The sequence below is a fragment of the Trichoplax adhaerens genome, genomic scaffold (genome assembly GCF_000150275.1).
Source record: "Trichoplax adhaerens TRIADscaffold_7 genomic scaffold, whole genome shotgun sequence".
In the NCBI taxonomy this organism is placed as follows: domain Eukaryota; kingdom Metazoa; phylum Placozoa; class Uniplacotomia; order Trichoplacea; family Trichoplacidae; genus Trichoplax; species Trichoplax adhaerens.
Window position 1 is genome coordinate 1,114,786 of NW_002060949.1, and position 16,074 is coordinate 1,130,859.

The window sequence follows — 16,074 nt, forward strand, 5'->3', positions numbered from 1 at the left end:
TCTAAAGCCCAATTTTGAGACAGACAGACAGACAAAGCAAGAAAAAAACCGACCCAAACTTGTTATACTTCCTCGGGCGGGTGGACCTTCATCGCCAAATGAGGCTTCTCAATATGGAAAAATGACTACTTAGTAAAAGGATCTTCCGTGTCTGTTTTTCTATATCGGTGGTACTAATTGAAATAACATTATAAAGCTAAATTAAGCCATCCGATCAAGCGAGAGCCAGTATTGCTGACTGTTTTATTTGTTTGTTCTACTGTACAGTATACGACCCATCTAGACTTATCCAGCATGGGTTACTTTCTTTTTCCATAACAATAGTGTACAGTACTGTACAGTATACAGACAGTTACAGTATTACTACCGTACGACTTACTGTACTAAGTACAGTACAGTGCGTACTGTACAGTACAGTGTACAGTATAATGTATTCTTACTATGGTGTGCAAATTGGCCTGTCACCCGCTTTCTCTCTGATATCTTCTGCTACTACATAAGAGAATGTCAATAGGGTGACAGCTCATTTTGCAACGCAGAGTACAGTATCACGTATTGGCGCACGAGTCAGCGAAGTTCAAACTCCACTTATAAAAGGTGAAAAGAAAGAAAGAGCTGCAAGCAGACTGCACATACGGCTGGACTCGAGTGGCTAAAACATTTCCTTCATTGAAATTGATCAAAATGTCCGGAGAATTTCGTATTGAAACTATCGAACCCGGCGACGGTATTGAATAAATATATGATAAATTAGTCACACTATGCCACCCTAAATATTTTGATAATCAACATCGTGTGAATTTGATATTCATCCCTTTTCTAGAAAATGGATGAGAATCTGGATAGACAGTAGTGCGCAGTTTAATTCTCTTCCAAGATTTGCATTAGAGCATGATTATGCTAGTTTACTCGTGAAATGGAAAGAATCAATCATCAGTAGAGTCATTATATTACTATTAGTGAACAGGATGAGAAGCCACTGTATTCGATAACAATTTAGATCCTTTTCATGCGATTGGTGTTCATACTCAAAAACCGTTATTTTAACGTTTTTATCCTATCCAACTGATCTATTTAGGGGTTACTTTTCCTAAGAAAGGCCAAACCGCCGTTGTTCATTACACTGGTAAGTCACTTAAAAGATTAGAATAAAATTGGTCATCATGGATAGAAGAGACCGTAAAACATGATAAAACTCTCCAACGTGAGAGCTCGACTATACAGTACTAGGAGGAAAGATCTCCTACACTTCTTGATCCGATCAATATCGAAAATGCACTGCGATAACTTACCAGTACTTCTTTAGCTTAGCCTAATTGCTCCTTACTGCTGGACACTTGCATAGTAAAATATATCATAAATCAATAGTTAGATCCATCTCAACACTTATCGATATGTAAATGAATTAATTATATTCAACAGTCATACAGAATTCTAAAATATTAGTAAATAGACTACAGGATAAAGTAGAATATGCCCATACTTGTAAATGAGAAAGATGGACAGTACTAGACTGCTGTTCGCAGAAGGACGTCAGCCTGGTCATAGCCTACAGATAGTACAGTACAGTAGTGTATTACTGTACCACACATAATTGTGGCTAGAATAAAAATACTCGAGAATTCGCAACAACAGTTCAAAATGATCGATATGCCGCATTTGATTTTCACGCATGGAAACGAACCCATAATTATTTATTTCATAATGCCGTACTTTTAATTAAATTTGCATAAATACATTATTTCACTTATTAGGTACTATACGATTACATCGGTAATCTACGCGTTCGTACTACTGTACTTTTAAACTAATTAATTATAATTAATTAGTATTCTTCAGTTATCGGCGACACCTATTATAATTATTATTATCGGTTACTGGCACAATTTTTAACTTGTCTGTAGTGGACGAAATCATTGTATCGCTCTAAGATGACAGCGGTATCTTAAATGCATGGTACGACATTTAGCTAATGCCTATCTAAAGAAACCCTCTATAGGAAAGGAATTGCTATCGCAGATTCGTTACATTTTGCTTGCACGTTTACTTACTAGTTGCTTCAGTTTAGAGAAGAATAGTTTGCATGCATTTTGTTAACTTTATTTATTACATCCTACAGTAGCTATCACTTTCCAATTCTGACAGTGTTCGAGTAGGCCTATTATGTGGAAGTTTTGCCTCATTAATAGATTCATACTGTACCTTGTTCTAAGGCAGCTTATTGTCGCCGTTTTCTTAGGTACCCTAACCAACGGGAAAAAATTTGATTCATCAAGAGATCGCAATAAGCCTTTCAAATTCCGTGTTGGCACTGGTAGTGTCATTCGAGGTATATCACACAATTGCCTATAATTATTTAGTTATAGTATAGAACATAAAATCTTAGTACAAATCCTGCTTGGAATACTACTCATTCTGTATCAGTGAGTCCTTAAGCAGCTATTGTAATCTTCTTAATGTGCTTTTATTGGATAATTAATTCCTATATCAACTTAACCAGTATAAATTTTAAATAAATAAAATACGTAGATTGATATCTGCATGAATGTTAAAACTATAGTTTGGTGCAGTAAGTTCTGCTGTTTTGCTCTGTGTTTATATACTTTTCCGTAATTAGCTCGATTAAATAGCATACGCTAGAATTTAAGGAATAGCCGTATATCACCTTTCGATTTGTAGGACATTTGTCATATACTCTTGAAGATAATAATTCTTTGGATTTAGAGTAAACTTTATTATTAAATGGATTATCTTAGTGAGTGGTTTCTTAATTTCTTTCCTTTTTGAATTTTTGATTATTGGTTATGATTACCATGATCTTTTTGTACTCCGATGTTTGGTAATATGGCATAAAATAAATGTACAACTTGTTAGGATGGGATGAAGGAGTAGCGAAGGTAAGTTATCTGCATTTCAAGCGTTTATCAATTAACGCACTATTATATCCTATAAGCCTGAATAAAGATGTAAGAATGAACCAGTTAGAATTAAGATACTGTATATTACAATCAAAATAATATCCTCCAGTTATTATCTTGGCCGTAGTGGGTTGAAGTAGGTAGATAATATTGTATACTCTATTTCTTGGCCCTCTTAAACTTTGGACCATGACGCAACTGCATTAGATGATGAAATTCTTCGATAATGTTAATGTAATTTTATTAATATTATTGATCAATAATGTTGAACGCTGTTGGATCTCTAATTTTTAATAAGGTGTGATGTGCAGTATTTATATGTAAAAATCATTTTGTCTTTAATATGCACTTTTACAGATTTTTGACTTCGGTAGATTAATTAATCTTCTATGAATCATCAGATGTTCTGTAGTTACACTCTAATAAAAATAACCAATAAACTTTTTTTTATCATACAGATGAGTGTTGGCCAACGAGCAAAACTTATTTGTCCACCTGAGTATGCGTATGGTTCTCAAGGCGTCCGCGGTGCATATCCTTTCAAATATAATTATCATACCGCCTCTATTTTCCATTCGTTACGATTTTTGCTTATACACGTCATAATGCAATTACTTTGAAATTGAGTGCAGATAAAAAATTTAAATGATTTATAGAACACGAGCATATACCCGCTCATTGGAGCGGAAAAGGCCACATGAAAGCCAATATACTGTATATAGTAGTAGTAGAAATTACCATGCATTTGTGTATATATACTCGCATTACAATTTTCTTAATATATACAGTATAGTATGATGCAAGCCTAAGCAATGATTAGATATATTACCCTTTAGATAGTGATAAAATGTACTACTAGTTACTATATGCAGAAATTCATTACTATGAAATAGAGCTTGCTAGCTACACCTTTTGTTATGGAATACTTGAATTTTAAACTAAATGTAATAATGAGAATTTATAAACGAATACGAACGATAATTTAAATTAATCGCAGGTACTCGAGCTTGTTGAGGTTACTTCAATCACTTTGCCCGATTTTAGCTTGTAACGATTTAGACAAAGATGCTTCCTTTGAAAATGAAGAGTTTAGAATCATATACTAGCCTTCTTTTTTTCTATTCTCGACGATATCTACGGTTTGTTTTCTTAGCTTGCTCACTATTCCGCCAAATGCAACTTTGAACTTCGATGTTCAACTTATTAGCTTGGAATAAGTACTATGCAGCCTTGCTACCCCCTTGTATCAAAAGTGTGGATTGGTTGAAAATTGTAGGAGTACAAGAATATTTCGGGATTTCCGAGAGCTTTAATAGATGTAACTTTTTACTGGTGCCAAGTCGTGCACCAAATGTAGTATCTTGTACTTTAGAATGTTTTACAGCTTTGGGTCAATGTTTTATTTCTTAAATTGTAACGAATTTTAGAATAGCTATCGGATCGGTAATGTTCCGGCATTCACTTTATAATTCATGTATCTCTGCACTGATGACAGTTAGCTAACCAAATGTGTCAAATCATGTAATGGTCATGATGCCACACTTGAAGTAGGTCAACAATCGCAATCTTATGAATTGCTCGCATTGATGCAAATGCGCTATTTTACAAATTATTTGCTGTTCCTTGTTTCTGCCTCTTTGTGTCTTCTGAAGCCATGGAGCATTGATTCAGTTGAATGTTTTGCCGTTGTAGATGTAGAGAATGAGTAGCGACCATTTCGAGATTTTATTTTAAGTCTTTATGTGAGCGATTACCATTCAAATTATGTTTGCATTGTATGCAAAATCTATGACACTATCGATGTTCCAATTCTAAATGTAGTGTACGCGTACGATTAAGTGTTCGTCCGCGGAATAAAAATCCTTCCGATACTAAAAATAATGTATTTATCGCTCTTTCATGATGTTTAGTCAACTCCTTATATATAATACAGTGAAGACTTGGGAATGTTATCAAGTTATGCACAACCGTAAATACCCAGATGCAGTAGAGTACGTGTATTAATATTACTTAAATTGATGTAATTGAGTAATGAATATGTTACGGCCATTCCTAAGAATGATTTTGCCCTTAAGATTGGCCGTGATCAATCTTAAGGACAAAATCATTCTTAGGAATGGCCGTAACAAATATACACTGAAGCGACCGCGGTTTTTAAACAAGATTTGTGTTTCAGTTTAATTACCTTTATAGACGAATCTATCATTATTCTTCACAAATATGGTATGCTAAGCTACGTATCAAGTTCAACACTGTGGAACGCAGTGCGATATTAGTTTTAAGAAATTTTGTAACGAAAAATATCCCGTTATGACTCGTATCCTTGTCACCTTGCATGATTTTAAATCCTATTGACTACTAGAAGCTGTTATACCCTCGAACAACATGATACTGTATTCGTATTTTAAAATAAAAAACCGACTTACAGATCTGCACGTTGTACATACAACATTCCAGTAACGTAAAGTATGATGGTGTTACTAAATTGTAGACTATTAGCGAAAAGTTTACTAATTGAACGAGAATTATAGATTATAGCCATCAGCACAGAATCCTATGACACAGAATATGCTTACAAGTATATGGATTAGTCATTACCTTACTAAACAAAGTAGATATAATTGTACACAAAGAATAATATACTGTACAACAAAAAATTTTTCAATTTGGTGCTTTATTTCACATTAATCGCTATAGCAGGCGCTATAATTTTGTCATTTAAGCATGACTCGTTATAAAATTCACTCCAATGAGTTCATACCGACTGATCTAACTTTACCAAATCAATAAATCTCATCACGATAGCGTTATATTGCATAGGACGTTAAATTAAAGTAAGTCACTAATACTAATTCTCACTTTAACTTAATAAAACGATGCTGAAGCTCGTAGATACCAACAGAGATATTCTTTTTTGAATCATAATCTGCCCAATCCTAGAATTACATATTTTGAATGGAAAAGATACAGAAAAGAGATTTGAGAATAGGAAGGCACCTAATACGTATACGTAATCTATAGCACCCGCGTATAAATTTTCTGAGCTTAAGAAAATTAAATCCATTGATACAACCACCTAACCAATTAGCAGTAGTGTATATATGTACCTCTTCCGATAAATTGATGTCCGTGAAAGCCGTGTTCGATTCGGAAGATACTGCTTGAAATCCAATCTGTCAATAAATTGGGTGACGTAATAAGATGACTATAAATTTAACTATTCCGTAGCTAACCATTCCGTTCGTATGATGGAATATTATTGCGAATCGACACTTAACCGTTATAGCTCTTACTAAAACTATTACCGGTTCACATTGAATGATTCAGCTAGGTACAGCATAATGCCAGTAAGTTACAACTCTGTGATACTGTACTAGGTTTTTATATCATATCACTATCAATTGTTATCAATTATACTATAACTATGACTAAGATAGCGAGATAGCTTTTTAGTTATCGATAACAGATACATTGCTAAGGTAATAAACAGTAGCACAGTTACGTTACCGGTAATAAAGTTAAATATATCTAGCCTACCCTTGGTGAAAAATTTGTTGGCTCTATGCCTCGGCAATCGAAAGCTACAATGGTTTTGTATTTTCTGCTTTCGCTGTCTTCGATCTAAGTAGATAAATCATTTGTTTCAAAATATACCGCTCACATCAGGTAATTGATGCAAGAATGCAGGAAAAAGCCAACACAGTCGTCATGACGTGTTATATTAATAAGTTTAAAAATTTATGAATCCTCTTACGTTATAAGGTCCTACACTTCCTTCTATGATATCTAGAATGAAAAAGTAAAACATTTACACATACAGAATCAGTGTTGCCATTTTAATTTATCTCTGACAACAATAATTTCAATTCAGTTATAGTTATCTTTACCACATTATCAGCTGGTGTTTATTGCACATCGAATATCATATGCTCCTATTTCATACCTATGGAATTTTCGCGCGAACATAACTTGCATTTAATGACTAAATTGGCACTACCGCGACCACCTTTCAACGGCGACTTATCCTAATTTATCCCAATATTTTGAAGAGTTAAATCAGGGTTAGTATGATCTAGTTAGATATTTTCTTCCATCATCAACAAAATTAGCTCCATTTCGAGATAGACATGCACGATTGCATGTGTACTGAAGATAATGGAGGCAGAGATCTATCGAAACACTCGATTTAATATGAAATTTATTGATGTTAGTAATCTGTTGGCAATTTGACGTTTTTACATAGTAAATAAATGTTATCCGTACATCACAGAAATGGTAACAAAAAAATTTTCCAACATGCAATCAATAATATGATCTAATTCAATATACTGTCAAGTGATTATGATCTTTAAAGGCTCAATGGATAAATGAAAAATCCGGATACGTTAATCAAATAAGTGCTAATTTTTTAAAGCGTAAACATATCTAAGCATCTTTACTACTATACGAGCAAACGCTAATTGGCTATTTATTTTATACAGTACATGATGTAAAGATCGTACTAGCTACTACTTATTTCACTTACATCTTGACATACATACACCCATGATGTTTCATCGCCACAATTAAGGCATTTCAGCTGTGAAGTATTACGTTGAGGAAAAGTATTATTAACGGTAAGATATCAGCTATAGAGTCAGAATAAAGCTATAGGATTAGGTTACTATTATAAAATTTATTAGAACAGAGTACTTACGTATAGAATGTACACAATATTAACTTTATTAAATTAAAAATATTGCATAATATTGCTACTACAACGAAACTCGAGCAATAGTTGTGAAACTTATTTTACGTCAAAAAATATTGAGCCCATGCTGAAATCAATAGGCTACAAGCTATTAACTTCGTAGTAGACGACGAGCTTTAATGTTGTCGTAATTAACGCAATCTAGACTAATGCGTGGATAACTTGACTGCAATAGTTACTAGAATAAATGGTTATTTAATAATATCTATACGATAATTTAACTATTTCCAAGTAATTGGACTCTTTAAATACTCCACTGTAATTACGATATAATTTTGTTATTAGGTTATAATTAGCAAGCCTAACAAATACGTGATTAATACTAATAGTATACTTTTAAATACCACCGAAAGTCTTCACCAGATGCTATCAAATTGGTTATATTCTCCAAATCAGCTTGTATTTGAAGGCCAACTTTCTATAATTTTAAATGTGGACTTTAGTGATGGAAAGCTCTAGGCATCCAAGATTGTTTATTTCCATATATCTTATATCATACTTATATATACCGTATACATTTGTATATCAGCACTAGTTATTGTATCATTATAATTATTAGGATTGGTATATATTACAGTAGTACAATACAACAGAAGATACGAGTGTACTACATGGTACTCCATAAGCATAATATTATGCAGTTTCCTTCGGTGATATTTATAGGTAAAAAACATTCATGATCCTGCTTTGGTTAGAAGTACCTGTAACCTTTGTATTATACCATGTTTAATTTATATAGCTGATGCATAATTTTAGAGATAAATGGATTACTATCTATCTTGGTGGTATTAATGAACAGTAGTCTTTCTAATTTACCAGTAAATAAAGAGTATGACAAAATTATTATCACCCATGATGATGCGATTGTTGATTCATGATTTGCACTAGTAACATTACACGAGAACATACCAATAAAATAAGTATCTTAGCTCAATATGCCAAGTAATCAAAAGTGGTTACGGAATACCAATATTGATAATTCGTTCAAGATTGGAGAATTTCAAGACCTGTACTGTATGTGTAATTTATCCTAAAATTATCTATTTTATTGACTTTACTGGTGATACCGGTTCATTGCAATTTCGATACTGGGAAATAAGAAATAGCAATGCTAGAATACGTACTATAGATTGCCTTCAATCAACTTGTTTCTAGTTTTGACAACGTAAGCAAAAGCAACTTTGTCCAGAGTTATGCTCTCTACAGCACAAAATTAATTTACTGCAATGAAACTACATCTCATCTAATTACCATAGCTGTTGCGTAAAAATACAGTAGGTGCATGCATACGTATTCTACTCACTATACGAGTACAGTAGGACAGTCAGGAAGATACTCGTATGATAGGCGTTAAAGTTATATTGTAATCGTCCAATTAGAACGTTAAGAGCAAATCTGCAACACTAACTACAACTCTACCTAGCTGTCCGAATAATAAATTATAGAACATGCAGCCAAGAATAAGTCTCTCACCAACTTGGCTAGCGTAGAGTGTAGCGCGAGTATTTAACTAAGTTAGTTACAGGAACTTGTGTAAGAATTCATTGCTTAGTCATGGGTTAGCAGAGCTCAATATCCATGTCGCCTATAGCTAGTAAAACTGATTGTCAACATTGTTCCATAGTATGGACTGTTTATAATAGAGGACTGTGCCATCTCGTTAACTCCATTATATCAGTCAAGTATTTTAGACAATTGTCATCCATTGCTTATTTTTACGGACGATCAAATTTGTACGCGTTTTTTTGTACTCCGTATTCTCTTACAAGATCGGTTTGCCTAGACTTACCACCATTTTGAACAGGCTTTGGAAAGTTGGCCACAACTGAGATCAAGGCTCAAATCTCACCCGCCGCTATACAGTATACACTGTATACAGTACTTACACTACAGAAGGACGGATGGAAGAGGACAACACTGAGTTCAGTACAGACGTCAGTCCTAAATACAGTACTACTGACTACTGAGTGCTGTACTAACAGGGAAAGAATCAGTGTACTGTACAGTACAGTACTGTACACTGTAGAAATGATGTTACAGTATCGAAAAGGCAAAACCGTACATTACCGTACTGAGTACTGTATTCCCTTTGTGATACTGGTATGTACTGTACAATGTACTGTACATACGGTACAGTACTGTACAGTACAGTACTGTAGCAGAAATTGAAAGTAGCGCCATACAGTACAGTTGCTGTACAGTACTGTACAGCAACTACTGTAACTTCCATTTAGGCTATGGGTTACGATTCTGTATCAGCTATATCGACATTTTTTTTCTACTGTATACTAAAATATATCAATTATTCTTTATACTAAATCCTATTAATATAAAATCTGTACAGTACTGTAGCAGAAAATGAAAGCAGCGTATATTGTAGGCTACGTACAGTACAGTACTGTATAGATGATGTACGGTACACTGTACAGTACTGAACTGTACTGCAGTACTGTACAGTACACTACTGTACACAGTCTACAGTGTACAGTACGGTGTACACAATCTCACCCGCCGTTGTACTGTACTCTACAGAAAAGACAGAAGGACAGTACTACAGTGCTGTACGCTACAGTATACTGTAGATGGTATACTGTACACTGTACAGTACACAATCTCACCCGCTGTTGTACAGTACAGTACTGTACTGTTACACTGTACTGTACAGTACTCTACAGAAAAGACAGAAGGACAATACAGTACTACAGTAGTTACGCTACAGTGTAGGTGATATGCACTGTCAGCTGTACAGTACTTTACACCGTACAGTACTATGTGATTATTTTCGATGTCTCCTCTTCGTTAAAAAATTAAAGTTGTATTCCGTTGAAATTCCTGTATAGTATTTATATATACCCATAGAATTATTAGGCTACAACCAAATATAGAATTTATCTAGTTTGGGCTTGATTTAGCTTATACAATTATATGTTTTCGGGGTGCCATCGAAAATAATCACACTTGTACAGTACACAGTCTACAGTGTACAGTACAGTGTACACAATGATTGTCAAGTCATAGTGAAGACATCAACACGGCAATCTAAATTAAAAGGAGGCTGAGCAAATTGGCATCGCTAAAAAGTAGAAGAACAGCCCTATCCAAGCCAATATAAGTTCACTGTCCAATTGATCTATTCAACCTAACTGTAGATTCCTTGTATTAATATACTGACATTCATTCAAGAAGATTTAGCTGCTAGCACTTGCTGTTAAAGGCAACTTTAGACATCGATCAATATCACAAAGAGTAACATACAATTTATCCATCCTATTGCAGATTGATTTGCTTGATTTTTTTTGAATACACCGGATAGGCAAAATTATTCATTGGGTCAAGATGTCCAATACTATGGAAAAGAGATTACAAAAAGAATTGATGAAATTAGTCTCAGAGCCACCTGCCGGGGTTACATTCGATAGCGAGTCTGCTGATTCAAAATTAACGCTGTAAGTACACGGTCGATAATATATAAAGCAATTGTTATTGACCATCGCTATCGTAACTCTGATAAAGAGTAAATTACAGTCGATAGGGATCAAAGCGATCGTGGAGAAAGACAACATTATTATATACTTCACCATCGGTTGCTGTGTGTCAATTTTGTTTCAAATATGTTCTAGATTACTCTTTTCCCTAGTACTTACTTCTAGTACTTTATTGCATTGATATATTTATACTGTTAGGACACAAACTTACCTCATAGAATGCGTCCTGTCGTCATTGATAAACTGTCAATAGCTTTTATTGCTCGTATCGTTAAATTATTAATTGTTTTACTTTGCCTGTCTTGTTTTATACTTGTACTGTTTACACTAAATAGTATATTTTATATACAGTACTTGCAAAGCACAAGTTTATACAAAACAGATCTCATGTCTTTGAACGTGAAGATATTCGGTCAACAGATCTACCATATACTGTACACAGTAGAAAGTACGATAATAATGCCTTGCAACTCCGTCAGTGTTATAATTGCATAATTGGTCCAAATTGAATAGTACAGTACAGTACATTGGTAAAAGATACAAATCTTGATCAAGAATTAGGAATTCTGTATACTGTATCATATTATAGAACATAAAAACTAAAGTTAATCTTACGTATCATCCCTTTTATCAGGTAGTAAAACTACAGTATAATAATAAAAATAATAATACGACTATGCCGACGATATTGCACCAGTTTACATTTACTGTAGTTACCAGGTGGTAATTACTACAGCACTATTACGACATGATATTGATAAGATGTAGCATACGTAGTTTCACTGTTATTTTTTCTAAGGTTCGTTGTAGTCAATTGCTAAATATGCTTCAGAAGTTTGATATTAGGCAATATTTCCTGAAGATTTTAGCCTCAGAGCAATCTCTAAGAGTAGACGTTTGCTGTACCTGTAGGCTATAGTGCAGTGCAGTACACGTATGCAAACACCAGACAATTATTATGATGCGTAGTCAATGCATTCAATTACATACTATTCTGTACTCTCTACAATAACGTTATGCCAAATCATAACTATCAATTTAAAGGCCACGTGTTATTCGATAATACTAATCGATGTTAAGCCTAAATGGGACCATACATTGATCAATCTTCACTTATTTCATTCCCAACGTATCAGTACAAAACCTTTGCATAGAATGATGCTAGTGGACAGCTAAAAGTAAATATCGAATAACAAGATAACAGTGACAGATTGAATAGACAGTAAGAAAAGCACTTATAATCATCATTCCATTTCACCTAGTACTCTATAATTGCGTAAATGCTTCAAGCCTCAGTGATTACGTAAATTTTTATCACTATCCATCTGCTTCATCCAGTACAATATATGCCTACACAAACTCTTGAAAAGAGTGATACCAACAGAGATAAAATAAACATAAAATATGGCAATACGAGTAAATCGTGCGCTACGTCTGACCAAATGAGTATATCTTATAATCTCATATCCTTGTAGGTATCGTATTATAATCTTGCTGAATTCTATTTTATGTCAATTTTGGGGGGAATTTGTTTAATTCATGACTATTTGCTAATTGTAGATGGAAGGTGAAAGTTGTTGGAGCCAAAGGTAATTCATATTCAAGCTACTGTATTATCAAACTTTAATCGACGCTGCTGCTTTCAAGTATTATTGTGACGCCTGCTTTCTGTACTTATACGTAATTAGATACGTTATACGATGGTGAATCGTTTATACTGCAATTTAAATTTACCCCAAAATACCCCTTTGAATCTCCTCAGGTAATACTATATAAGTTATAACTACTACGTTTGTCATGCATTTATTGTTTATGCATACCGTAGATTGCAATTTCTGCATAGAAATATAAATATAATGTAATCCATACTGACATAACACTGAAATGCTACGCTACCGTCCTATTACTTACAGTTAAATATGCCTATCTTAGAAGAGTTAAATATAGAATCAATTCTTCTACATCCTTATTGTCACTTAATGATGTGGGATAATAAAATATGTTACAGCGATCTCCATAATTACATTCACTTTCCTCCAGGTTATATTTATTGGACCAAATATACCAGTCCATCCTCATATTTACAGCAATGGCCATATATGTTTATCTATTTTAACCGATGATTGGTCCCCAGCATTGTCTGTTCAAGCCGTTTGCTTAAGCATTGTCAGTATGCTTAGCAGTTGTAAAAAGAAGGTTGGTATTTTCAATGACTATAATTGAAGTGAATATTAATTGCACTACGTCACGGTAAAGTAAAAGTGTCCATACTACCATTAAATTATAATGTTATTGTTTTCTTAATATACAAAAATTTTATAGGTAAGACCGCCCGACAATGTTGTATATGTGAGCACTTGTTCAAAGAATCCTAAGAAAACAAATTGGTATTATCATGGTTGGTAGCATATATATAACTATTTTTTGTCTTATTCTAGTCCATAGTACTAATGCAAAGAAGCCTTTAGTATATTCTAATCATCTTCTCTTATCTTCTTATTAGATGATAAAGTCTAAAGGAAGCTTTTATGAAATGTACTGCGAAAAGCATGATATTCTAATTCTGTGTCATATTGCAAGGGAACTTTAGCTGAAATATCAATTAGATATAGTCCTTGCTTGACATAGAAGTACCAATATTCATACAATTATTTTTATGAATAGTTCTAAAAGGTTCCGTTTATAAAGTATTCAATTCTTAGTTATACTTCAACGATGTTAATTAATTTTTAAGTGAAAGAAATGACATCAAATACGTATACTTATCTCAGAAATCTTGTACAGTTAATGATACCTTTCATTCTATAACACCTATTGCTTAATCTAGTAGTAACACCTTTATCGATAACATCACCTGTTAGTCATCGTCTACAGAAAATACTCATCATTAACTTTCAGTTAGATGTTCATATCTCGAAAATTTCCAAACAGCTTGTATTAATGGCGCGTCTGTGCTTTATGCAATTTATAAATGAACAGATTCAATAGAATAAAACTGCCTGACTTACTATATTACGTACATGACAATATACATCCTATTTTTTCCTTGTTAGGTATCATTATCAAATGCATAACCCTTATTGTTACACGCGTTACTTCTTTAACTAACAGATGACAGTCAATCATAGCAATTTTTCATTATAGTTGCTATTCTTTTTCGCGAAGAGTATTACCGAAATGATGAAATAATGCTTATTACTAAGATTTCATTCGTGTAATACTGCTTCCTTAGGCAACAAGCAAAGTCTATGCACTGTAAGTTATAATTTCATGTATGCAACATGTATTCGTATAAATGCTAGATTAAACTTATTACCTATATTAAATTATCCAATATTTTTGGATTAACTACTTATATTAACTATCCTACCTGGCAAATAATATGAAATCGCTGGAGCTATTACGTGCCCTGTAAAAAAGGGTTATAAAACTTATAAAAGATAGTATATTCATTTACTGCAATGACATGCCTATACATATAAGTTAAAATTAATTATCGATTATGCTGTTACAGCACATTAAAAGAAATGCCAATTTTCGTTTAAAATCAATGCCCTACGCCAGTTATTTGCTACAAAAACATGACATATACCGCAATGTTATAAGATCCAGCCAGCACTAGAGTTCTCTATTAATTCCTTATAACTAGTTATATTAGTACCGTACCAGCAAATGAAAAGATTAATTGAATGCATGAACGCTTAATTGGGATAAGCCATTATGTTATAGCTGACAAACATCGGATCATCAGAATCTTACAGATTGGATAAATACTGTAAATTTTTCAGTTATTTGTCTTATCTATAATCACCGTTAAATCCAGCTAATTACAATAAATTTTAGGCACTCTATACTGATTGATATATCAAGATTATAAATTAAATTCTTTCAGTTAGTTGCATGCAGTATCTAGTCTATTAAGCACTAGCTAGCGGCAGCTATTACATTAGACCATGTTATAAAAGTGAATATTCAGACAATATGCCCACTCAATAGGTAAATTTCTTATCAGGACTTCAAATGGAAATTTTTTAATAACAACGATAAAATTCTTGTTATCAACCATAAAAAGAATAACCAAACAGATAATTTACTAACACGCTCGCTTATGTATCTAAGCCAGTAGATGTACCTACTTAATTGAAGTGTAACATATTACTATACCATATCGTTATATTACTGTGAATTATATCTCAAGAATGGCAAGTACACTAAAATCGAAGTATATAATCAATATTTAATGGGAATTAAATAAGCACTTTCCGTTATAAATTATTACTTATGTATCATTTACAGTCATTTTGCTATTAAAATTTTCAGCTTACGTGTACAGTAGAAAAATTTTCAACGGTAAAACTTATTCAATTTTATCAGCTCGAAGTGAAACCGTTATTATATTGCAAACATATCGAATTGCTATCTCAAACCTAGTCTTATAACTAGAGAAAAATACAAAAAGTTAAAAGTAGAATTGTAGAAAATAATTCTAATACCGATTTCTCAAAGGCAAACAGTTGATCAATAGACTCACTTTTTAGACTAATACGTTGTAAATCTTATTTTTAGTAACGATACAATATTATAGGCACTGTTATTAGTGCTTTCTATTACTCAGTTAGTATTATAATTATAATAAATTAATAATATTATTAAACATGAATACATTTAATTTACGAAATCCTAGAGTTGCCAAAATCAGGTCATAAATCCTATAAATCAGATGTGATCAAAGAATTAAGCAAGCATTTAAATCTGTAACTATAGATTATTGTTAGTTGCATGACGCGAAGCATCTGCTCTTTCTCGTTCCTGTTTCTGCTCAGTATTTCGGTAAAATCGATGCATACAATATCATAATGGCTGATTTTTGAAGCATGTACTAGTAATGTAGTCATAACAGACTATCATTTACTGAATCGTA

The 16,074-nt window shown here is 33.1% G+C and overlaps 3 protein-coding genes across 3 annotated transcripts; 2 read left to right on the forward strand and 1 right to left on the reverse strand.

Moving 5' to 3' along the window:
- Positions 1–684: 684 nt before the first annotated feature.
- TRIADDRAFT_50462 (uncharacterized protein) lies at positions 685–4,135 on the forward strand (the record flags this gene model as incomplete). The annotated part of the gene is made up of 7 exons (XM_002113910.1): positions 685–727; positions 1,079–1,126; positions 2,240–2,329; positions 2,875–2,897; positions 3,377–3,446; positions 3,707–3,710; positions 4,072–4,135. The coding sequence occupies 7 exons, from the start codon at positions 685–687 to the stop codon at positions 4,133–4,135; spliced, it is 342 nt and encodes a 113-aa protein (XP_002113946.1).
- Positions 4,136–5,773: 1,638 nt separating this feature from the next.
- TRIADDRAFT_57890 (uncharacterized protein) lies at positions 5,774–9,463 on the reverse strand (the record flags this gene model as incomplete). The annotated part of the gene is made up of 7 exons (XM_002114229.1): positions 5,774–5,854; positions 6,026–6,091; positions 6,456–6,539; positions 6,673–6,704; positions 6,862–6,943; positions 7,444–7,497; positions 9,458–9,463. 7 exons carry the CDS (start codon positions 9,461–9,463, stop codon positions 5,774–5,776), a joined length of 405 nt encoding a protein of 134 aa, XP_002114265.1.
- A 1,541-nt stretch (positions 9,464–11,004) lies between these two features.
- TRIADDRAFT_50463 (uncharacterized protein) lies at positions 11,005–14,281 on the forward strand (the record flags this gene model as incomplete). The annotated part of the gene is made up of 6 exons (XM_002113911.1): positions 11,005–11,114; positions 12,714–12,742; positions 12,842–12,915; positions 13,194–13,349; positions 13,476–13,551; positions 14,265–14,281. The coding sequence occupies 6 exons, from the start codon at positions 11,005–11,007 to the stop codon at positions 14,279–14,281; spliced, it is 462 nt and encodes a 153-aa protein (XP_002113947.1).
- Between the last annotated feature and the right edge of the window lie 1,793 nt (positions 14,282–16,074).